The 25,976-nt window shown below is 42.3% G+C and overlaps 1 protein-coding gene across 2 annotated transcripts in view; it reads left to right on the forward strand.

Moving 5' to 3' along the window:
- Window positions 1–25,976, forward strand: part of LOC134358262 (vinculin) — a 265,439-nt gene that overhangs the window by 182,019 nt on the left and 57,444 nt on the right. For both annotated transcript variants that reach the window (XM_063070279.1, XM_063070278.1), the window contains exons 12-15: window positions 1,490–1,689; window positions 6,534–6,662; window positions 17,090–17,239; window positions 17,956–18,064. In XM_063070279.1, coding sequence (XP_062926349.1) covers window positions 1,490–1,689; window positions 6,534–6,662; window positions 17,090–17,239; window positions 17,956–18,064 — 588 coding nt within the window. The remainder of the gene's footprint in view (window positions 1–1,489; window positions 1,690–6,533; window positions 6,663–17,089; window positions 17,240–17,955; window positions 18,065–25,976) is intronic.

Raw genomic sequence — 25,976 nt, forward strand, 5'->3', positions numbered from 1 at the left:
ACCAGGTGTGTCGAGCTGCAGCTCCTTGGGGACCAGGTTAGGAAACTGGAGGTGCAGCTTGATAATCTTCGTCTGGTCAGGGAAAGTGAAGAGACAATAGAGAGGAGCTATAGGTAAGTAGACACCGGGGCCTCGGGAGACAGGTAAGTGGGTAGCAGTCAGGAGAGGGAAGGGCAAGAGTCAGATACTAGAGAGTACCCCTGTGGCTGTCCCCCTTAACAATAAGTACTCCTGTTTGAGTACTGTTGGGGGGGGATGACCTACCTGGAGGAAGCAACAGTGACTGGCCCTGTGGCTCAGAAGGGTAAAGAGAGGAAGAAGGCAGCAGTAATAGGGGACTCTATAGTTAATGGGTCAGACAGATGATTCTGTGGACGCAGGAAAGAAACACGGATGGTAGTTTGCCTCCCAGGTGCCAGGGTCCGGGATGTTTCTGATTGCGTTCATGATATCCTGAAGTGGAAAGGTCAACAGCCAGAGGTCATGGTACATATTGGTACCAACAACATGGTACATATTGGTACCAACAACATAGGTAGGAAAATGGAGGAGGTCCTGAAAAGAGACTATAGGGAGTTAGGAAGGAAGTAGAGAAGCAGGACCTCAAAGTTAGTAATCTCGGGATTACTGCCTGTGCCATGCGACAATGAGTATAGGAATAGAGTGAATAGTGTGAGGTGAAGGATAAATGCGTGGCTGAGGGATTGGAGCGGCGGCAGGGATTCAGATTTCTGGATCATTGGGACCTCTTTTGGGACAAGTGTGACCTGTATAAAAAGGACGGGTTGCACTTGAATCCAAGGGGGACCAATATCCTGGCGGGGAGGTTTGCTAAGGCTATTGGGGAGAGTTTAAACTAGAATTGCGGGTGGGGGGGGGGAACCAAACTGAAGAGATGGAGGAAGGAGCGGTTGGCTCACAAATAGAGAAAGCTTGTAGAGAGTGTGAGAGGAAGGATAGGCAGGTGATAGAGAAGGGATGCGCTCAGACTGATGGTTTGAGATGTGCCTATTTCAATGCAAGGAGTATCATGAACAAAGCAGATGAGCTTACAGCTTGGATCAGTACTTGGAGCTATGATGTTGTGGCCATTACAGAGACTTGGATGGCTCAGGGGCAGGAATGGTTACTTAGAGTACCAGGCTTTAGATGTTTCAGAAAGGACAGGGAGGGAGAAAAAAAAGAGGTGGAGTGTGGCACTGCTGATCAAAGATAGTGTCACAGCTGCAGAAAAGGAGGAAGTCATGGAGAGATTGTCTACTGAGTCTCTGTGGGTGGACGTTTGGAACAGAAAAGGGTCAATAACTCTACTGGGTGTATTTTATAGTCCACCCAATAGTAACAGGGACATCGAGAAGCAGATAGGGAGACAGATCTTGGAAAGGTGTAATAATAACACGGTTGTCATGGGTGTAGTTGCAAAGAATGGTGTTATGTAACTTAACCTTATGAACTAATTCTCATGGAATTTGTTTTCTTTCTCATTTAGGCCAGGCAGCTATCCGTGGACTTGTTGCTGAAGGCCGTCGACTGGCCAATGCATTGATGGGACCTTATCGTCAGGAACTGACTGGGAAGTGTGACCGAGTAGAACTCCTAGCTGGACAGCTTGCAGACCTGGCAGTTCGAGGTGAAGGGGACAGCCCTCAAGGCAGAGCAATTGCTGCACAACTACAGGATGCACTAAAGGTTTATGAACCTTATTTTGTGGGAACATAGCAGCATTTGATATTATTTAGTATGCCTTTTATAATACTCTTATCATACGCTATTTTTGAGTAGATGAACTGTTTCATCATAAACTTTTATGTCCAAGTTAAATTAACAAGGCTGATTTGATTTAATGCTTCAACAAATCCTTATTTGGGGAGCATTTACTTGTAGAATTTATAATAATGAAATAAATTATTTTGGGTTCACAGGGATCTTTATGCTTATATCTCTTCTTCCTAGTCAAAACAAGGATACGGTTTATCTACCCACCCACCTCCACATTGAACAGATTAGCCTTCATAGTTTCTGTCACCTGCTATGAGATTCCATTGTAAGATGCATCTTCCTTTCCCTCCTGTTTCAGAGTTAGAACAAGATTGTCCTGTTTGTAACTAATTTTCTGTCATCACCAACCATCATCCATAGCACTTTTCCATACAGGAAAGTTCAAGGAAGAATTAGGTTTTTAATTCAGGCCTTGTATCTGATGTTAACCATTTCACTAACCAACCATTTCAATCTCTTCTTGTGTCTTCAGACTTAATTGAATATCTTCCACCAAATGGTGTACTATCTCTGTCATTACTTACTAGACCTTGTTAGACTGAATTATTTTGGTAAAATTTCTCATTATTTAATTTGAATTAGATATTGAGGCTACAGCAGTTAATAGTGAATCTTTTCAGAGTAAAGTTTAAACATGAATAAGACTGGTTATTTTAATCCTTAGTATAGAAATATTAAGAAATAAATATTGCATTGTTTTGAATAGATACCAACATAATCCTTTAAAGACTTGCAGCAGACATAAAAATTGCTGGTGAATGCAGCAGGCCAGGCAGCATCTATAGGAAAAGGTACAGTTGGCGTTTCAGGCCGAAACCCTTCGTCAGGACTAACTGAAAGAAGAGATAGTAAGAGATTTGAAAGTGGGAGGGGGAGATCCGAAATGATAGGAGAAGACAGGAGGGGGAGGGGATGGAGCTAAGAGCTGGAAAGTTGATTGGCAAAGGGATATGAGAGAATCATGGGATGGGAGGCCTAGGGAGAAAGAAAGGGGGAGGGGGGAAGCCCAGAGGATGGGCAAGGAGTATAGTGAGAGGGACAGAGGGAGAAAAAGGAGAGAGAGAAAAAAATAATAATAAATAAATAAATGATGGGATACGAAGGGGAGGTGGGCATTAATAGAAGTTAGAGAAGTCAGTGTTCATACCATCAGGTTAGAGGCTACCCAGACGGAATATAAGGTGTTATTCCTCCAACCTGAGTGTGGCTTCATCTTGACAGTAGAGGAAACCGTGGATAGACATATCAGAATGGGAATAGGACGTGGAATTAAAAGGTGTGGCCACTGGGAGATCCTGCTTTCTCTGGTGGACAGAGCATAGGTGTTCAGCGAAACGGTCTCCCAGCCTGTGTCGAGTCTCGCCAATATATAGAAGGCCGCATCGGGAGCACCGGACTCAGTATATCACTCCAGCCAACTCACAGGTGAAGTGTCGCCTCACCTGGAAGGTCTGGGGCCCTGAATGGTGGTGAGGGAGGAAGTGTAAGGGCATGTGTAGCACTTGTTCCGCTTACAAGGATAAGTGCCGGGAGGGAGGTTGGTGGGAAGGGATGGGGGGGATGAATGGACAAGGGAGTCGCGTAGGGACGTGGGGGGGAAAGTGGGGGGGGGGAGGGAATGATGTGCTTAGTGGTGGGTTCTGTGGGTGAAAATGCCTTGTTAATGAGAGAGGTCCAAGGAGAATAGAGAGACTGGTTCAAGCTGACAGGAAAGCAACAGTAACTCAAATAATCATGTGTTACAACAGTGGTGTGCAGAAGAGCATCTCTGAATGCAAAACACAGTAAACTTTGAAGTGGATGAGCTACAGCAGCAAAAGACCACAAACATGCGTTCAGTGGTCAAATTTATTAGGTCCGGAGATACTTTAGAAAGTTGCCACTAAATGTAGTGTTTTGCAGATTTCTTGACATGACACGTAGTCTTGTGTTTTACAGCTATATAGGGCTCTGGTCAGACCCCATTTGGAGTACTGTGCTCAGTTCTGGCCACCTCACTACAGGAAGGATGTGGAAACTATAAAAAGGGTACAGAGGAGATTTACAAGGATGTTGCCTGGATTAAGGAGCATGCCTTGTGAGAATAGGTTGAGTGAACTCGGCTTTTTCTCCTTGGAGTGACGGAGGATGAGAGGTGACCTGATAGAGGTTTATAAGATAGAAACATAGAAAATAGGTGCAGGAATAAGCCATTCGGCCCTTCGAGCCTGCACCGCCATTCAGTATGATCTTGGCTGATCATCCAACTCAGAACCCTGTACCTGCCTTCCCTCCATACCCCCTGATCCCTTTAGCCACAAGGGCCATATCTAACTCCCTCTTAAATATAGCCAATGAACTGGCCTCAACTGTTTCCTGTGGCAGAGAATTCCACAGATTCACCACTCTCTGTGTGAAGAAGTTTTTCCTAATCTCGGTCCTAAAAGGCTTCCCCTTTATCCTCAAACTGTGACCCCTCGTTCTGGACTTCCCTAACATCGGGAACCATCTTCCTGCATCTTGCCCGTCCAATCCCTTTAGGATTTTATACATTTCATTAAGATCCCCCCTCAATCTTCTAAATTCCAACGAGTATAAGCCTAGTTGATCCAGTCTTTCATCATATGAAAGTCCTGTCATCCTAGGAGAGGTATGATGAGAGGTATGGATAGTCACAGGCTTTTTCCCAGGTCTGAAATGGCTAACATGAGCGGGCACAGTTTTAAGGTGCTTGGAAGCTACAGAGGAAATGTCAGGGGCAGGTTTTTTTATGCAGAGAGAGGTGAGTGTTTGGAATAGGCTGCTGGCATGGTGGTTGAGGCAGATACGATAGGGTCTTTTAAAAGACCTCCGGGTAGGTACATAGAGCTCAGAAAAATGGAGGGCTATGCATAACCCTAGGTAATTTCTAAAGTAATTACTTGTTCAGCACAGCATCATGGGCTGAAGGGCCTGTAGATTTTCTGTGTTTCTGTTTCTATCGTTTTCTTTATTTTCTTCATTTTTGCTCTCTTTTATGAGTATATTCTGACCTCAGCTAGTATTAATCAGCCACTTAATGTTGTACAAATTAAAGTATGCAGGTTCATCTAGTGATCATCCACATTGTCACTCACTTTTGAGCATTTGTTCCTCTAATACTCTATTTTTTTCAGAAGTTTCAGCCTCAGGCATTCTGTACTAGATTGTCTTACACAGATATCGTCCATTTCTTTTGCCACATTGAAACAACTTTGAGGACTTATTGCAGTATCAGAATCAGATTTATCATCACTAATAAGACATGAAATTTGTTGTTAGGCACTAGCAGTACAGTGCAAAGACATAAAAACCTATAAATCTATATGAACATTTGTGAAGACAAGTTTTTCACCGTACCTTGTACATGTAATAATAGTAAACCAATACCAGGTTACAAAATTAGTATGTATATTTTAAAAAATGAGGTAGTGTTGACAGGATGATGGGCCATTCAGAAATCAGATGACGGGGAAGGAAGCTAGATTATTGAGTGTGTGTCTTAACAATCCTGGGCCTTTTCCCTGATAGTAATAAAAAGGGGGCATGTCACAGTGGTGAAATCCTTAATGATGGATGCTGTTTCTTGAGGCACCACCTCTTGAAGATACTTGCAGTGTTGCAAAGGGATGTGCCTGTGATGGAGCTAGCTGAGTGTGCAGTCCTCTGCAACCCTTTGCGATCCAGTGCATTGAAGCCTGCATACCTGGCTGTGATGCAACCAGTCAGAATGCTACCCTCTGTACATCATCTTCATGATTGCATGAGTGTATTAGGCCCAGGATAGATTCTCTGGGATGTTGACGGCTAGGAACTTGAAGCTGCTCACCCTTTCTTCTGCTGACCCTTCAATGAGGATTGACATGTGTTCTCCCTACTTCCCTTTCCTGAAGTCCATAATTAGTTCCTTGGTCTAGTTGAATTTGAGTGTGAGGATGCTGATGTGACGTCACTCAACCTGTCAATCTATCTCATTCCTATAAGCCCCCTCATTTCCCTCTTAAAATATTAAAAATAAATAATTGAGTTGGTTAGTCTCCAGGAATAAATACATGGTTGTGTATTTTATTTAATTTCCAAAGTATTTCACATTACAGTTTTTCTTTGTTGTAAAATATGTCTGTTTTATAAATATAAATATCATTGTTCTTCTATCCGAAGAAACTTTTGAGATTTTGTCTCCTGTTCCCTTTGTATATTAAAGCGCTTTAACTTTCACAAGATTCGTTTTATATACTAGTCCCATGCAAATAAACTCTCCTCAGGCTTCCAGCCAGGTACAGATATAGATTATAACCAACATTTTGATGACAAACTCTGCCATCTTCATCAGGGATGATGCCTGGGCATGTCTATCACTGTAGTCCATCCCTCCTGATTGGTTAGTCCTCATCCAATTAGGTTTCCCACTTTGTTTACAATCGAATTCCAGTTCTTTCTTGGAGTGAGACCTTCATCTTTGGTAAAATTCTTTTCCTCTAGTTTTATTTCAATTGCTTCCTACACCAGGTGATGCCAAAAGTCATTGGCATGGCACAGTAGTTTAGTGTTGTCGAAGGCAACTTATGGCCATTGCAAGTGAAATGTTCTGCTGCTGTCATTTTCTCTGGGTGACCCAAATGGAAACAACTCCATGCTCCTTGATGTGGGTTTCTGCTGTGTGTCCCGTCTGGCTGATATACGCTGGATCCTTTTTTTTTTCAGTCCCATGCAGTTTTCTGATGAATTATTAACATTTCTCTTTTTTTTAATTCAAGGACCTAAAAGGCAAAATGCAGGAAGTCATGACCCAAGAAGTATCTGATGTTTTCAGTGATACAACTACACCAATTAAATTGCTTGCTGTCGCAGCCACTTCTCCCCAAGATGCACCAAATAGAGAAGAGGTAATAGGATTTATGGAGGTTTTTAACAAAGTGGTGTTTGATGTAAATATTGGTTTAACCTAACAAGCTAAATGTAAGAGGCAATTAAATGGTGACCACCAACTGTAATGTTTTACTTGCACTTCCTAGAAGAGTCACATTTTCTTTCCAGAAATTCGGTCCTAATATTTTTGTCAACATGGTCAACTGCTCATGATAAACCCAGGACGTTACTTAAATGTAAACTAGGGAAATGGGGCAGAAGATTAAATTCTGTGAAAAGTAATGTGTAAACCCAAGTATGGGGACAGGTTAGAGTAAGACTGAATAATGTCAAATTTTGAGTTGTGAAATTTAAGAATTTAGCATTAACAGAAGAAATGGCCTTGCCACATTATTTATATTTCTGTACAAATTGTTGGATCAGTTTAGAAGTATTTTCCCAAAGAATTGGTAACCAGTTGTCTTTTTGCATTGTATGAAAAGTTTGCTAACACTATCAACTTTATTTTTAAAAAGTTATCAATAATATACGTACGAGCTCTTACTTTGGTAAATTGTTAACCTTACTCTTGCACAATTAACTTCTGAGATTACAGTTGTAACAGTGGGCCCTTTCAATACCCTATCTGCTTGTACCCATGCCAAATTAGACATCAGCAGCTAACTCTGGCACTGTTAATAAGTAAGCAAAAGTTTCATTTTAACAATAATTATTGTAATGTTTTTATAATTTAATTTCCATATGATTTTCTGATTGAGAAATGATTGATTGTAACCATAACTTCACCACCAACTGGTTAATTGAAAGATAAATTACATTTACTAGTAATCTTTGACAGGATTCCTTAGGTTTAAGAGAATCTCTTTCATGATATTATTTTTCATAAAGTTTGCATCACGTTCTGTGTGAAGAAGTTTTCCCACAAATTCCCTTAAATATTTCACCTTTCACCCTAAATCTATCACCTCTAGTTCTAGTCTAACCGAATATGAAGGAGCAAAGCCTGCATGCATTCTGTACCAATTTCTACAATATAATTTTGGAAACCTTTATAAGATTTTCTCTCATTCTCCTATGCTCCAGAAAATATAGAACTAAGCTATTCAACCTATCCCTTTAACTCAGGTCCTCAAGTCCTAGCAACAGCAATGGCTGTGGTGTGCTCTTCATGCTGGATGTTGGAGAACTGGGAGACCCAGGGAACTACGTCTGCGTGAAGTGCAGCCGGCTGCAGCTCCTTGAAGACCATGTTAGGGATCTGGAGCAGCAACTGGATGACCTTCAGCTTGTACAGGAGAGCGAGGAGACAATTGATCAAACTTTCAGGGATGTAGTCATCCTGCAGGAGGCGAGTAGCTGGTTGACTGTCTGGAGAAATGGAAATAGGCAGTTAGAGCAGAGTACCCCTGTGGCCATTCCCCTCAAAAACAAGTAGACCGCTTTGGGTACTTTTGTGGGGGATGACTTCCCGAGAATGCCACGGCAATTGGGTTACAGGCACTGAGCGTGGGTCCGTGGTGCAGAAGGGAAAGAGAGGGAAGAAGGGAGTGGTAGTGATAGGGGACTGAATTGTGAAGGGAACAGACAGGAGGTTCTGTGGACATGAACAGGTATGATGCCTCCCAGGAATCAGGGTCAAGGATGTCTCAGATTGCATTCACAACATTTTGGAGAGGGAGAGGGAGAAGCCAGATATCTTAGTACATATTGGTACCAATGACATAGGAAGGAAAAGCAAAGAGATCCTGAAAAGAGAATTTAGAGAGCTAGGTAGAAAACTGAAAAGCAGGACCTCCCCAGGTAGTAATTTCTGGATTGCCGCCTGTGCCATGTGCCAGTGAGGGTAGAAACAGGGTGATTTGGCAGATAAATGAATGGTTGAGAAGCTGGTGCAGGGGGCAGGGCTTCAGGTTCTTGGATCATTAGGATCACCTCTGGGGGAGGTATGACCTGTACAAAAGTGACAGTTGCACCTGAACCCGAGGGGACCAATATTCTCACTGGCAGGTTTGTTAGAGCTGTTGGGAAGGGTTTAAACTAATTTGGCAGGGAGTGGGAACCAGAGTAAGGGGACTCAGGGAGGACGATGGTTTAAAAAGAAAAGTAAGTAAACATAGCATGCAGTCAGACTGTCAGGAAGGGCAGGTAGGTGCAGCCAACAGGCTGAGCATCATGTTAGTGAACCTACAAGGGAAAATGCTGTCTTAGATCTAGTCCTGTGCAATGAGACAGGAAAGATTAATGATCTTGTAGTCGGGGATCCTCTTGGAAAGAGTGATCATAGTATGATTGAATTTCGCATTCAGATGGAGGATGAAATAGTTAGATCTAAAACTAGTGTATTATGCTTGAACAAGAGAGACTACAACAGGATGAGGGAGGACTTGGCTAATGTGGATTGGGAGCACAGGCTATTTGATAGGACAGTTGAGGTACTGTGGAGTACTTTCAAAGAGATTTTTCACAGTGCTCGACAAAAGTATATTCTAGTCAAAAGTAAGGACAGTAAGTGTGAGGAGAGCCAGCCTTGGATAACTAAGGAAATAAAAGATAGTATCAAATTAAAAGCTCGTGTACAAAGTCACAAAGAGTAGTGGGAGACTGAAGGATTGGGAAAACGTTAAAAAGCGGCAAAGAACAACCAAACAAGAAATAAGGAAATGGAAGAGAGTATGAAAGTAAATTAGCACAAAATATAAAAACAGATAGCAAAAGTTTTTATAAATATATAAAGCAGAAGAGGGTGGGTAAAGTCAATGTAGGTCCCTTGGAAGATGAGAAGGGGAAATTGATATTGGGTGATAAGGAAATGACTGAGGTATTGATCGGCTCTTTTGTGTCAGTCTTCACGGTGAAGGACACGTCTATATATGCCAAAGAATGATGTTATGGACAAAATGGGAAGTGAGGACCTCGATAAAATCACTGTCAGTAAAGAGATAGTGATGAGAAAACTAGCGGGTCTGAAGGTAGTTAAGTCCCCCGGTCCTGATGGGATGTATCCTAGGGTGCTGAGGGAATTGGTGGAGGTTATAGTAGATGCATTGGTAATCATTTACCAAAATTCTGTAGACTCTGGGCAGGTCCCGGCGGATTGGAAGACAGCAACTGTCATGCCACATTTTAAAAAAGGATGTAGGCAAAAGATGGGTACCTATAGGCCAGTTAACTTAACATCTGTAGTTCGGAAAATGCTTGAAGCTGTCATTAAGGAAGAAATAGCAAAGCATTTAGAAAGGAGTGGTTCCATTAGACAGATGCAGCATGGATTCAGAAAGGGCAGGTCCTGTTGGACAAACTTACTGGAGTTCTTTGAGGGCATAATGAGTGCGGTGGATAGAGGGGAACTGGTGGATGTCGTACACTTGGATTTCCAGAAGGTGTTCAATAAGGTGCCGCACAAGAGACTTATAAATAAGATATGGATGCATGGAGTCGGAAGAAGTGTATTGGCATGGATAATGGATTGGTTAACCAATAGAAGGTGGAGATTTGGTATAAATGGGTGTTTCTCCAGTTGGCAGTCAGTGGTGAGTGGGGTGCTGCAGTGGTCGGTGCTGGGCCCGCAGCTGTTTTACCATTTACATTGATGATTTGGAAGAGGAGACTGAGTGTAGCGTAACAAAACGTACTGATGACACTAAACTGAGTGGAAAAGCAAATTGTACAGAGGATATGGAGAGTCTGCAGAGAGATATAGATAGGTTAAGTGAGTGGGCCAAGGTCTGGCAGATGGAATACAACGTTGGGTAAATGCGAGATCATCCACTTTGGAAGGAATAATAGGAGAGCAGATCACTATTTAAATAGTGAAAGATTGCAGCATGCTGTTGTGCAGAGGGACTTGGGAGTGCTTGCTCATAAAGTAGGAAAGTTGTTTCCATTGGTAGGTGAGACTAGAACTAGGGGACATTGCCTCAAGATTTAGGACCGAGATGAGGAGAAACTGTTTTTCCCAGAGAGTGGTGAATCTGTGGAATTTTCTGCCCAGGGAAGCAGTTGAGGCTTCTTCACTAAATATATTTAAGATACAGTTAGATAGATTTTTACATAGGGGAATTGAGGGTTATGGGGAAAAGTCAAGTCACTTTTTATTGTCATTTCAACCATAACTGCTGGTACAGTACACAGTAAAAACTAGACAATGTTTTTCAGGACCATGGTGCTACATGAACAATACAAAAACTACACTGAACTACGTAAAACAACACACAAACTACACTAGACTACAGACCTACCCAGGACTGCATAAAGTGCACAAAACAGTGTAGGCATTACAATAAATAATAAACAAGACAATATGCACAGTAGAGGCAGAAGGTTGGTGTCAGTCCAGGCTCTGGGTGGCGAGGAGTCTGATGGCTTGGGAGAAGAAACCGTTACATAGTCTGGTCGTGAGAGCCTGAATACTTTGGTGCCTTTTGCCAGATGGCAGGAGGGAGAAGAGTTTGTATGAGAGGTGTGTGGGGTCCTTCATAATGCTGTTTGCTTTACGGATGCAGTGTGTGGTGTAAATGTCTGTAATGGCGGGAAGACAGACCCCGACGATCTTCTCAGCTGTCCTCACTATCTGCTTCAGGGTAGATGGAGCTGAGTTTACAGACAGATCAGCCATGATCTTATTGAATGGTGGGGTAGGTTCAATGGGTCGGATGGCCTACTCCTGCTCCTATTTCTTATGTTCTTATGTATCAAAACATGAGGGATGCAGAATCAGAAAAGACAGCAAATACAGTACCTAAGGTGTTGTATCTAAATTGCACGTAGTGTAAGAAATAAGGTGGATAATCTTGTTGCAATATTACAGATTTTTGCCATGTATGATGTTGTAGATAATCACTGAATCGTGGCTGAAGGATGGTTGTAGTTGGGAGCTGAATGTCCAAGGTTACACGTTATATCGGAGGGATAGGAAGGTAGGCAGAGGGGTTGGTGTGGTTCTACTGGTAAAGAATAGCATCAAATCAGTAGAAAAATGTGACATAGGATCGCAAGATGTTGAATCCTTGTGGGTTGAATTAAGAAACTGCAAATGTAAAAGGACATTGATGGCAGTTATTTACAGGCCTCCCAACAGTAGCTGGGAGGTGGACCACAGATTCCAACAGGAAATAGAAAAGGCGAGCCAAAAGGGCAATGTTATGGTAGTCATGGGAGATTTAAACATGCAGGTTGATTGGGAAAATCGGGTTGGTAATGGATCTCAAGCGGGTGAATTTGTTGAATGCCCAAGAGATGGCTTTTTACAGCAGTTTGTCGTTGAGCCTACTAGAGGATCAGCTATACTGGATTGGGTGTTACATAATGAACCAGAGGCGATTCGGGAGCTTAAGGTAAAAGAACCCTTAGGAACCAGTGATCACAATATGATTGTGTTCAACTTGAAATTTGACAGGGAGAAAGTAAAGTCTGATGTAGCTGTATTTCATTGGAGTAAAGGAAATTACAGTGGTATGAGAGAGGAGTTGGCCAAAGTAAATTGGAAGGAGCTGCTGGCGGGGATGGCGTGCATTTCTGGGGAAACATAGAAAACCTGCAGCACAATACAGGCCCTCCGGCCCACAAAGTTGTGCCGAACATGTCCCTACCTTAGAAATTATTAGGCTTATCTATAGCCCTCTATTTTTCTAAGCTCCATGTACCTATCTAAAAGTCTCTTAAAAGTCCCTATCATATGCGCCTCCACTACCTTTGCCGGCAGCCCATTCCACGCACTCACCACTCTCTGAGTAAAAAACTTACCCCTGACATCTCCTTTGTACCTACTCCCCAGCACCTTAAACCTGTGTCCTTTTGTGGCAACCATTTCAGCCCTGGGAAAAAGCCTCTGACTATCCACACAATCAATGCCTTTCATCATCTTATACACTTCTATCAGGTCACCTCTCATTCTCTGTCACTCCAAGGAGAAAAGGCCGAGTTCACTCAACCTACTCTCGTAAGGCATGCTCCCCAATCCAGGCAACATTCTTGTAAATCTCCTCTGCACCCTTTCTGTGGCTTCCACATCCTTCCTGCAGTGAGACGACCAGAACAGAGCACAGTACTCCAAGTGTGGTCTGACCAGGGTCCTATATAGCTGCAACATTACCTCTCGGCTCCTAAATTCAATTCCATGATTGATGAAGGCCAATACACCGTACGTCGCCTTAACCACGGAGTCAACCTGCGCAGCTGCTTTGAGCGTCCTGTTTACTCAGACCCCAAGATCCCACTGATCCTCCACACTGCCAAGGGTCTTACTGAGGAAGGTGCAGGACAAATGTATTCCAAAAATACAGAAATACTCAAATGGTAAAATAGTACAACTGTGGCTGATGAGGGAAGTCAAAGCTATTGTAAAAGCAAAAGAAAGGGCATACAAGAAAGCAAAAATTAGTGGGAAGATAGAGGATTGGGAAGTTTTTAAAAAACCTTCATTAGAAGGGAAAAGATGAAATATGAAGGCAAGCTAGCAAATAATATCAAAGTGGATAGTAAAAGTTTTTTCAACTTTGTTAAAAATAAAAGAGAAATGAGAGTGGATGTAGGACCGCTAGAAAATAATAATGGGGGACAAGGAGATAGCTGATGAAATAAATGAGTATTTTGCATCAGTCTTCACTGTGCAAGACATCATCAATATGCCTTATGTGGTGTGTGAAGGAAGAGAAGCAGATGCAGTTATTATTACAAGAGAGAAGGTGCTCCAAAAGCTGAAAGACTTAAAGGTACATAAGTCACCTAGACCAGAAGAACTGCACCCGAGGGTTCTGAAAGAGGTAGTGTTAGAGATTGTGGAAGCATTAGAAATGATCTTTCAAAAATTATTGGACTCTGGGATAGCGCCAGAGGATTGGAAAATTGCAAATGTTACTCCACTCTTTAAGAAAGAAGGAAGGGTGCAGAAAGGAAATTATAGACCAGTTAGCCTGACCTCAGTGGTTGGGAAGATAATGGAGTTAATTGTTAAGGATGAGTTGATGGAATACTTGGTGACGCGGGACAAGATAGGACAAAGTCAGCACGATTTCCTTCAGGGAAAATCCTGTCTGACAAACCTGTTGGAATTCTTTGAGGAGATTACAACTTGGTTCAATTAAAGGGGATGCAGTGGATGTTGTACAAACAGGAGGCAGGATGTGAATTACAAATTACAGCAGCAGATAGAAAAGGCATGTTGGAAAGGCAATGTCATGATAATCATTGGGGTTTTAACATGAAAGTGGATTGGAAAAACCAGGTCAGTACTGGACCTTGAGAGAGAATTTGTGGAGTGTCGAAGGGATGGCTTTTTAGAACAGCTTGTTGTTAAGCCTACTAGGGGATTGGCTGTGCCAGATTGGGTGTTGTGCAATGATCCAGAGGTGATAAAGGTGGCCTTTCACAAGTGCGCATGTGAAGCTGCTTAGCAAGATGAGAGCCCATGGAATTATAGGGAAGTTACTAGCATAGGTGGGGCATTGGTTGGTTGGCAGAAAACAGAGAGTGGGAATAAAGGAATCCTATTCTGGCTGGCTGCCAGTTACCAGTGGAGTTCCACAGGTGTTGATGTTGGAACCGCTGCTTTTTACAATGTATGTCAATGATTTGGACTACAATATTAATGGATTTGTGGCTAAATTTGCCAATGATACAAAGATAGGCGGAGGAGTGGGTAGTGTTGAGGAAGCAGAGCCTGCAGAGAGACTTAGATAGTTTAGGGGAATGGGCAAAGTGGCAAATGAAATACAATGTTGGAAAGTGTATGGTCGTGCACTTTGGTGGAAGAAATAAATGGGCAGACTATAATTTAGATGGGGAGAGAATTCAAAATGTAGAAATGCAAAGGGGTTTGGGGGTCCTTGTGCAAGATACCCTGAAGGTTAACCTCCAGGTTGAATTGCTTGTGAAGAAGGCAAATGCAGTGTTGGCATTCATTTCTAGAAGTATAGAATATAAGAGCAGGATGTGATGTTGAGGCTCTGCAAGGGACTCGTGAGACGACACTTGGAGAATTGTGTGCAGTTTTGGGCTCCTTATTTTAGAAAGGATATACTGACATAGGAGAGGGTTCAGAGAAGATGCACAAGAATGATTCCAGGAGTGAAAGGGTTACCATATGAGGAATGTTTGGCAGCTCTTGGGCTGTATTCCCTGGAGTTCAGGAGAATGAGGGGGGATCTCATAGAAACATTTCGAATGTTAAAAGGCCTGAACAGATTAGATATGGCAAATTTATTTCCTGTGGTAAGGGAGTCTAGGACAAGAGGGTACAACTTCAGGATTGAAGGACGTCCATTTAGAACTGAGATGCAGAGAAATTACTTTAGTTAGAGGGTGGTAAATCTGTGGAATTTGTTGCCACGAATGGCTGTGGAGGCTAAGTCATTGGGTGTATTTAAGGCAGACATAGGTTCTTGATTAGCCAGGGCATCAAAGGGTATGGGTGAAGGCAGGGGAGTGGGGATGACTGGAAGAATTGGATCAGCCCATGATTGAATGGCGGAGCAGACTCGATGAACTGAATGGCCTACTTCTACTCTTGTATCTTATGGTGTTATGTATGCTTGGACTTTCAGAAAGCCTTTGACAAGGTGCCACACATGAGGCTGCTTACCAAGTTAAGAGCCCATGGAATTATAGGAAAGTTACTGACATGGTTAGAGCATTGGCTGATTGGTAGGAGGCAGCGAGTGAGAATAAAAGGATCCTTTTCTAGTTGGCTGCCAGTGACTAGTGATGTTCTGCAGGGGTCAGTATTGGGACCACTTCTTTTTATGCTGTATATCAATGATTTAGATGATGGAATAGATGGCTTTGTTGCCAAATTTGCAGATGATATGAAGATTGGTGGAGGGGTAGGAGTGTTGAGGAAACAGGTAGGAAGAAGAAGAACCTAGACAGATTAGGAGAATAGAAAAGAAAGTGGCAAACAATGTTAGAAAATGCTTGGTCATGCACTTTGGTAGTAGAAATAAATGTGCGGACTATTTTCTAAATGGGGAGAAAATCCAAAAATCTGAGATGCAAAGGGTCTTGGGAGTCCTTGTCCTGAAAACTCTAAAGGTTAACTTTCAGGTTGAGTCAGTGGTGAAGAAGGCAAATGCTATGTTAGCATTCATTTCAAGAGGTCTGGAATACAAGAGATGTGTTGCTGAGGCTTTATAAGGCACAGGTACGCCTCACTTGAGAATTGTGAACAGTTTTGGGGCCGTCATCTTAGAAGAGATGTGCTGGCATTGGAGAGGGTTCAGAGCAGGTTCGCAAGGATGATATCAGGAAGGAAAGGGTTATCATATGAGGAACTTTTGATGGCTCTGGGTCTGTACTCGCTATGGGGGCAGATCTAATTGAAACCTTTTGAATGTTGAAAGGCCAAGACAGAGTAGATGTGGAAAGGATGTTTCCCATGGTGGAAGAGACTAGGACAAGAAGATAGAAGGCGCCCTTTCAAAACGGAGATGCAGAGAAATTTCTTTAGCCAAAGAGTGGTGAATTTGTGGAATTTGTTGCCACATGCAGCTGTGGAGGCCAGGTCATTGGGTGTATTTAAGGCAGAGTTTGCTATGTTCTTGATAGGACATGGCATCAAAGGTTACAGGGTGAAGGCCGGGAACTGGGTTGAGGAGGAGACAGGAAAAAAAAAGGATCAGCCCTGATTGAATGCCGGAGCTGACTCGATGGGCCAGATGGCCTAATTCAGCTCCTATATTTTGTAGTCTTATGATCTAATATCCTTGTAAATTTTCTCTGTAATTTTTCAATTTGTTGATATCTTTCCTGTAGGTAGGTGACCAGAAGTACACACAATACTAGGTGTAACTGCCTATCTGTAACTCTTGTCTATCAACTCCTCAGACTTCTGAATGATGTGTTGGTGATCCAACTTCAGTTACCTAACTTGGTCTCTAAGGACCTCTGGCTAGATGCACTTCTCGCAGGTGTAGGTAGCTGGGATGCTGCAGGTCTCATTACTCATACAGAATATGATAAGTTAATTTGGCTCTTAACTACTTTTTGTTGGCTGCTGCAAATTAATTAACCAATGAATTTTCAACTAGCAGTTTCCAAAAGTGCTTCTTTTTGATAACTGGTCACAAAAACCTCTCATCTCTCGCTCCAAGTCACAGCTTCTGTTTGCTGAAACTAAACAGAACATCTCAAGACTTCCACTCCACATAAAACAAGTTTGAGTCACTGGAACCATGAAACAGCAGCATTATCTTTGGCTCAACAGCGATTAGTTTACACTGCTTTTTAATCTTGCATCTGGTAAAGAATATTGACCTATTGAACTAACATAGTAAATATATAGATCGATTAACGTGGATGTTTACAGGGATACAGCAAGCTGCTGTGGGAACTCAGTGGATCGGACTGCATCTGTGGAGGTATAGAAATGGTCAGTGGCCCTGCATCACAACTGGATGTTTACAGTTTCTAATGAATAGTTACACAACCTAAAATGTATTTACTTTTGCAGGTGTTTGAGGAGAGGGCAGGGTATTTTGAAAATCATGCTGCCAAATTGGGTGCCACTGCAGAGAAAGCTGCTGCTGTTGGAGCTGCAAATAAAAGTACTGTGGAAGGTATACAGACAGCTGTGAAATCTGCTCGCGAGTTAACACCACAGGTACTTTCTGTAAAAGTCTCAATTTTTTGGTTTTAAATTGAAAATATGAACTCTCAGATTAGATTATGAGGACGCTCAGTCCTCGTTTATTGTCATTTAGAAATGCATGCATTAAAAAATGATACAATGTTCCTCCAGAAAGATATCATAGAAACACAGGGCTAACCAAGACTAAAACTGAGAAAACTACATAATATATCTCCTTTAATATCTTCTTTAATAACTTTTATCATTCCCTTTTGCCCTTTCCTCATTAGTGTTTTTGTTACCTTTTACACTCTAGTTGGAGTTTCAACCTCATGATCTCAATACTGTGAGCACTGAATTTGACCCAGGTGTTCACAGCAACAGCAGACTGAGCTGTAGTAAAACCCACTTTCTCTCTGTTGGAATGTTTAGTGGAAAACTGGAAAAAATGGATCAGGCTGTTTGAACTAGCTGATTGTGTCAATTCATCTTCAAGTTATTTTTATCATGTTTTCTTTATATCCAACAATTGTCAGTTGTATGGCTTCGAACACCAGAGATGATGATATCAGAAATAAACCTGAAATGTGGTTCTTGAAGGATAACCTCTGCTGCAGGAATATCCAAACTATACTCTTACTCCAAATTAAAAACGTACCCTTTGTTTGACTTGACTTGTTAACTATATTCTTACTCCAAATTAAAAACGTACCCTTTGTTTGATTTGACTTGCTAACTTATTGGTACAGGTGGTTTCAGCTGCGCGGATCTTGTTGAGAAACCCTGATAACCAGGCTGCCTATGAACATTTTGAAACTATGAAGAACCAGTGGATTGATAATGTTGAAAAAATGACCGGTAAGCTGTTTTCTTGGCATGGAACTACAAGATCCCATGCAGTAATTCTTCCCAAACTCCTAATGCCTTTTGTACTTCATTTTGTCATTGATCATCATAAGTGGTGCTTGTAGAGTCTAACACAATGTTAGCAAGCTAATAAAATGCATTTTACACATTGAAAAATTCTATAAATAGTAAAATCCTGTGGGGGAAGAGACTGAATAAATTGTTTTAATTATTGACCACAACTCCCTGACCTTTACCGTATTAGAAAGGGATAGGAGCAGACGGTATTGGAAAGTATAGAATTGGGGGAGGGTGAATTATGATGCTCTCAGGCAGGACTTGAGAGTGTAAGTTGGGAACGGATATACTCAGGGAAATGCAAAACAAAAATGTGGAAATTGTTCAGAGAGCACTTGCTTCATGGAATAGCTCATATAAGTTTAGGACGCAGATCAGACAGGACTTCTGAGAACTATAAGGTAGCCAAGAAGAGCTTGGGAAGCGATTTAGGAGAGCTAGAAGAGGACCATGAGAAGGCCTTGATGAGTAGGATTAAGGAAACCCCAAAGCATCCTGTGCTTGAAGAACAGGAGGATGACGAGATTGAGGGTAGGATCGATCAGGGATAAAAGGACACAAACGTATGAACCTGGAGGAAGATTAGGAGGTCCTTAATGAGTACTTTGCTTCAATATTCACCAGTGAGAGAAACCTTGATAAATGCAAAGTCAGTGTGGAACAGGCTAATGCACTGGAATATATCAAGGTTAAGAAAGAGGATGTGCTGGAACTTTTGAAAAACTTTAGGATGGATAAGTCCCCAGGGTACTATGGGAATCAAGGAAAAAGTTTGCTGTATAATTGGCGATGGTCTTTGCATCCTCATTGGCCACAGTAGAAGATTGGAGGTTGGTAAATGTTATTCCTTTATTCATGAAGGTATTATCGATAATCCTGTGAATTATAGACTAGTGAGTCTTGCGTCAGCGGTGGGTAAACTATTGGAGAGAATTCTTAGAGATAGGATTTACAGAGTTCAAAATTCAAAATAAATTTATTATCAAAGTACATATATGTCACCATTTACAACTCAGATTATTTTTCTTGTCGACATACTCAATGAATTCATAAGGGAATAATTAACATAATAGAATCAGTTAAAGCCCACACCAACTTGTGCTTTCAACCAGGGTGCAAAAGACAATTGACTATGCTAATACAAAAAGAAAAATAATAAATTACTGTATATTCCGGAGTGTAAGCCACCGCCCCCCCCCCGCCATTTCCAAGGTTAAAAAAGTGACTTTTTCATGTTACCTTTGTATAAGCCAACCCCTTTTGTAGAGGTTTTTGATTTAACCAGAAAAGGTCGCAAGATCTCACATGCCGGTACTCAGCTTTGCCAGATCCAGAACCTGGAAAATTTGTGAACCAGTACCTGCTAAGAAAACAGGCCCACACATTGTAGAGCGTTATAAGCAAATTCTTAATAAATAAATCAGGGAGGGAAATTTTGGATTAGGTCTCCAATGGTAAAGAATCCTCTGAAATGTAACCCCCGTGAAACCATTTAGTGCCCATCGTAATCTCGTTAAAACATAACACGGGGTGGCCGGATCAGTACGTGTACTCAGTATTGAGTTTGCGACCACCAAGATTAAAACAAATGCGATATGATTTTGCTAAAGGAATGAATAATTCTGCAGCTGCTAAGAAGTTTAGTGTAAAAGAGAAACAAGTGAGAGAGTGGAGAAAGGCAGAGGACACACTGAGGGAAATGCCAAAGACGAAATGTGTAAACCGTGGGAAAACATGCCAGTGACCAGAACTGGAAGACAAAGTTTTAGATCATCTGGATACATTGTTACCAGAGAAGTGATTTGAGTTCAAGCGTTGAAATGGGACGAAAAACGCCGTGAGGTCCGCGCAAATTTCTAAGCTACGCGAAGTTGGTGCACCCGATTTATGAATAGGCGTGATCTTGTGTTGAGACAGAAAACAAAGATTGTTCAGAAAATTCCCGCGAAATGTTGTTGTTTACGTCCAAAAACACTGTTGGATGGACGAAGCGGGTTGCTTGAAGTGGGTTAAAGAGGTGTGACGTCGACGTCCCGAAGGTTTCGGGAAGGAAAAGTCGCTACTTGTCTGGGACATGTTCAAAGCGCACTTGTCAGGTGAGACAAAAGCAGCATTGAAAGCTGAAAATACGGACATTGCAGTCATCCCTGGTGGTTTGATGTCCGTGCTCCAGCCACTAGATGTGAGTTTAAACAAACCATTCAAAGAATTCATGCGTCAACAGTGGAACAAATTTGACTCAAAAACAGCCAATAAATATGACCTGTCTTCCGTGTATTCGTTTTTCCAAAGTTGGCACCCTCTGTATAAGCCGACCCCCCCCCCTAATTTTAGGACCAAAATTTAGGGCCAAATTCTCAGCTTATACACTGGAATTTACGGTAAGCAATAAATACTGAGCACATAAGATTAAGAGTACCTGAAAGTCAGTCCATTGGTTATGGGAACATTTCAATGATGGGGGCAAGTGAAGTTGATTAAAGTTAACCCCTTTAACCACAAGATATGGGAGCAGAATTAGGCCATTTGGCCCATCAAGTCTGTTCCACCATTTCATCATGGATGATCCAATTTTTCTCTCGGCCCCAATCTCCTACCTTCTTCCCGTATCCCTCGTGCCCTGAACAATGAAGAATCTATCAATCTCTGCCTTAAATATACATAATGACTTGACTTCCACAGCTGCTTATGGAAAAGAAATCCACAGATTCACCTCTCCCTGGCTAAAGAAATTTCTCCTCATCTCCGTTTTAAAAGGATGCCCCTCAATTCTGAGGCTGTGTCCTCTGGTCTTAGACTTTCCACCATAGGAAACATCCTTACCACATCCACTCTATCAAGGCCTTTCACCATTTGATAGGCTTCAATGAGGTCACCCCTCATTCTTCTGAATTCTAGTGAATACAGGCCCAGAGCCATCAAACACTCTTCATTTGACAAGCCATTTAATTCCAGAATCATTTTCGTGAACCTCCTTTCAACCCTCTCCAGTTTCAGTACAGCTTTCCTAAGAAAAGGGGCCCAAACTGCTCACAATACTCCCAAGGCCTCCCCAGTGCTTCATAAAGTGACAATGTCACATCCTTGCTTTTATATTTTAGTCCTCTTGAAATGAATGCGAACGTTGCATTTGCTTTCCTTACCACAGATTCAACCTGCAAGTAAACCTTTAGGGCCCTTTTGTATCTCAGTTTTTTTGTATTTTCCTCCATTTAGAAAATAGTCAACCTTTTCATTTCATCTACCAAAGTGCATGACGATACATTTCCTGATACTGTATTCCATCTGCCATCTTTTTGCCCATTCTCCTAACCTAAGTCTTTCTGTAGCATCTCTACTTCCTCAAAACTACCTGCCCCTCCACCTATCTTCATATCATCTGCAAACTTTGCAACAAAGCCATCAATTCCATCATACAAGTCACTGACATGTAACATAAAAAGGATTGGCTCAACACAGACCCCTGGGGAACACCACTAGTCACCAGCAGCCAGTCAGAAAAGCCTCCCTTTATTCCCACTCTTTCCCTCCTGCCAATCAGCCACTGCTTTATCTATGCTAGAATCTTCCCTGTAATACCATGGGGATGTAACTTGTTTAGCAGCTTCATGTGTGGCACCTTGTCCAAGGCCATCTGAAAATCCAAGTACACAACATCAACCAATTTTCATTTGTCTATCCTGTTTGTTACTACTTCAAAGAATTCCAACACATTTGTCAGGCAAGATTTTCCCTTGAGGAAACCCATGCTGACTAGGGCTTATTTTGTCATGTGCCTCCAAGTACCCTGAGACCTCATCCTTAATAATCAACTCTTAACATCTTGCCAGCTACTGAAGTCAGACTCACTGGCCTGTAGTTTCATTTCTTCTGCCGCTCTCCTTTCTTGAAGAGTGGAGTGACATTTGCAATTTTCCAGTCTTCTGAAACCATTCCAGAGTCTAGTGATTTCACACTGAAGACTGATGCAAAATAGTTGGTTTAGTTCGTCCACTATTTTGTTGTCCCCCATTACTACCTTTCCAACATAGTTTTCCAGCAGTCTAATATCCACTCTCTCCTTTCATTCACACTTCTTGTGTCTGAAGAAATTTTTGTTATCTTTTTTTTAATATCGACTGGCTTACTTTCATATTCCATCTTTACCTTCTTAATCACAAATAAGAGAAAATCTGCAGATGCTGGACATTGTTTTTGCAAGTGGAACAAGTGCTACACCTTCTCCTACACCACCTCCCTCACTACGACTCAAGGCTCCAAATAGTCTTTCCAGGTGTGGCCTCGTGTATATCAGTGAGACCCGACGTAGATTGGGAGACCACTTCACTGAGCACCTATGCTCCATCAGCCAGAAATAACGGGATCTCCCAGTGGCCACCCATTTTAATTCCATTTCCCATTCCTATTCTGACATGTCAGTCCATGGCTTCCTCAACTGTTGTGATGGGGTCACACTCAGGTTGGAGGAGCAACACCTTGTACTCCATCTCTGTAGCCTCCAACCTGATGGCATGAACACTAATTTCTCAAACTTCTGTTAATGCCCCCCACCCTCACCATTCCTCATTCCCATTCCCATCCCTCACCTTACCTCCTTACCTGCCCATCACCTAACACCTTGTGTTTCTTCATCCTCTCCTTCCACCTTCTTACTCTGACTCGTCATCTTTTTTTCTCAAGTTCTGATGAAGGGTCGGCCGAAACATCAACTGTAATGTCAACCGTACTTTTTCCCATAGATGCTGCCTGGCTTGCTGAGTTTTACCTTAATGACTTTTTGGTTACCTTCTGTTGATTTTAAAAGCTTCCCAATCTACCTGAATATTGAAGTCCTCCATGACTATTGTGACATTGCCCTTTGGCATGCATTTTCTATCTCCTAGGCCATATTGTTTACTACTGTTTGGGGGTCTGTATAGAACTCCAATCATGGTTTTTTTTAACCTTTCAGTTCCTTAGCTCTATCCATAATGATTCAACACCTTCTGACCTGATTTCACTTCTTTCTAATGATTTGATTTAATTTAATTTATACCAACAGAATAACACTATCCCATTTGCCTCTTGCCTATCCTTTAGATACAATGTGTATCCTTGGACATTGAGATCCGAGCTGTAATCTTTCAGCCATGATTCAGTGGATGCCTACAACATCAAACCTACTAATTGGCAACTGTGCTACAAGTTCATCTGCCTTATTCTGTATACTGCGTGTGTTCAGATACAGTTCTGTGTTCACCCTTTTGAATTTTGTCGCACCATGCGCAACTTTTTCATTCCTAATTTTGTCTGAGGTCTTAGCAACATCTGCTTCCACAACTTCTCCAGTAACCGTTCAGCACTCTGGTTGGCATCCCCCTGCAAGTGTTGTTTAAACCCCACTGTGCAGCATTAACAAACCTTCCTGCTAGGATGTTCGTCTCCCTCCAGTTCAGGTGCAAGCCATTCCTTCTGTACGGGTCCTGCCTTCCCTGGAAGAGAGACCAATGGTCCAAAAATCTGATGCCCTCCCTCCTACACTAACTCCTTAGCCACTTGTTAAACTGTGTAATCTTCCTAGTTCTTGTCTCACTAACACGTGGTACAGGTAGCATTCCTGAGATCACAACCCTGGAGGTCCTACCCTTTAATTTAGCACTTAACTCTGTAATCCCTATGCACAACCTCATCACTCATCCTACCCATGTCATTGGTACCTACATGGACCACAACTTCTGGCATTTCACCCACCAACTTAAGAATGCTGAGGACTTGATCTGAGATATCCCAGACCATGGCACATACCATCCAGGAATCTTGTTCTCGCCAACAGAACCTTCAGTCCCTTCCCTTAAGTAACAAATCCCCTATCACTGCAACGTGGCTCTTCTTCCCCCTTTCTGTTTGAGTCACAGAGGCAGACTCGGTGTCAGAAACCCAACGACTGTGACTTTCCTCTGTTATGTCATCCCCCCAACAGTATCCAAAGTGGTGGAGGGGGATAGGCACAGGGGTACTCTGCACTGGCTCCTTAACCCCTTTCCTCTTCCTGACTGTCACCCAGTTTCTTGTGTCCTTTACTTTGGGTGCAACTGCCTCTCTTTATGTCCTATCTAACAATCCTTCAGCCTCCTGAGTGATCTGGAGTTTGTCCAGTTCCAGCTGCAACTCCTTAACAGGTCTCCTTGCCTTCCCACATCCCGCAAGAGGAGCGTTGCACTATTCTGCCTGGCATCTCTACTTAGCTGAGCAGATATAGAACATAGAAATCTACAGCACATTACAGGCCCTTTGGCCCACAATGTTGTGCCAACCACGCAACCTACTCTAGAAACTGCCTAGAATTCCCTTAGCGCATAGCCCTTTATTTTTCTAAGCTCCATGTACCTATCTCAGAGACTCTTAAAAGAGTCTGTTGTATCTGCCTCTACCACCTCCGCTGGCAGTGCATTCCACGCACCCACCACTCTGTAAAAAGCTTACCCCTGACATCCCCTCAGTACCTATTTCCAAGCACCTTGAAACTATGCCCCCTTGTGGTAGCCATTTCAATCATTGCCCCATCTTATACACCTCTATCAGATCACCTGTCCTCCTGCATTGCTCCAAGAAGAAAAGGCTGTTCACTCAACTTATTCTCATAAGATACACCCTCCAATCCAGGCGATATCCTTATTAATCTCCTCTGCACTTTCTCTATCGTGTCCACATCCTTCCTGTAGTGAGGTGACCAGAACTGAACACAGTACTCCAAGTGGGATATAAGGAAGAGTAGGAAAAAATTTGAGCTTTTCTTTCTCTTTGTGAAGCCCCTCTTTGCTGAAGCCTCAATGAGGTAAACCCTTAATATCACCACTCCATATCCACTCAGACAACGGCCACTGCGCTTGCCCCTGCCTTCCTTTAACTTGCTCTTACTAATTAATCCCAAATGCCAATTAGCCACTGGTCAAATCTCTATTACACTGCTGCTAACTGCGCCTGCCATTTATCCTGGTTTAAACCTGATTTAAATCCCCTCCTCTCCAAAATTCCGATGTTCGAATTGGTCACTGGTCAATAGCTCCCTTGCGCTGCCCTAAACAGCTCTTGCCTTTTATCCTTGGCCGGTGGACCTGATTGAAATCCCCCTCCTCTCCAAATTTCTGATGTCCCGATTGGTGCTGGTCAAAGTTCTACTATGCTGCCACGAACTGCTCCTGCCTTTTATCTTCAGGTGGTGGACCTGTTTGAAGTCCCTTCCTCCAAACTTTCGATGTCGGGATTGGCTGCTGGTCAAAGTTCTTTGGTCCGAGAGTCTGATGGTTGAGGGATAATAACTGTTACTAAACCTGGTAGTGTGAGTCCTGAGGTGCCTGTACCACCTTCCTCAGGATAGTACATAGTGACATATGCATTCTTTGATAATAAATTTACTTTATGAACATCCTGCATCCTGTTGATGTCCCATTGTAACTGTCTGTCTCCTTATGAAATTGGATTATCAATACTGTATGAATGAAATATGAGTGGTCATTATAATGTGCCTTATCCTCTAAATTACTGAACTGAAACTAGATAAACTCTAACCAATCTATTGATCAAGTCAAGTCAAATCACTCTTTATTGTCATTTCGACCATAACTGCTGGTACAGTACACAGTAAAAACGAGACAACGTTTTTCAGGACCATGGTGCTACATGAACAATACAAAAACTACACTGAACTACGTAAAACAACACAAAAACTACACTAGATTATAGAGCAACACACATAAAAATTGCTGGTGAATGCAGCAAGCCAGGCAGCATCTCTAGGAAGAGGTGCAGTCGACGTTTCAGGCCGAGACCCTTCGTCAGGACTAACTGAAGGAAGAGCGAGTAAGGG

The sequence above is a fragment of the Mobula hypostoma genome, chromosome 18 (genome assembly GCF_963921235.1).
Source record: "Mobula hypostoma chromosome 18, sMobHyp1.1, whole genome shotgun sequence".
NCBI classification, from domain to species: domain Eukaryota; kingdom Metazoa; phylum Chordata; class Chondrichthyes; order Myliobatiformes; family Myliobatidae; genus Mobula; species Mobula hypostoma.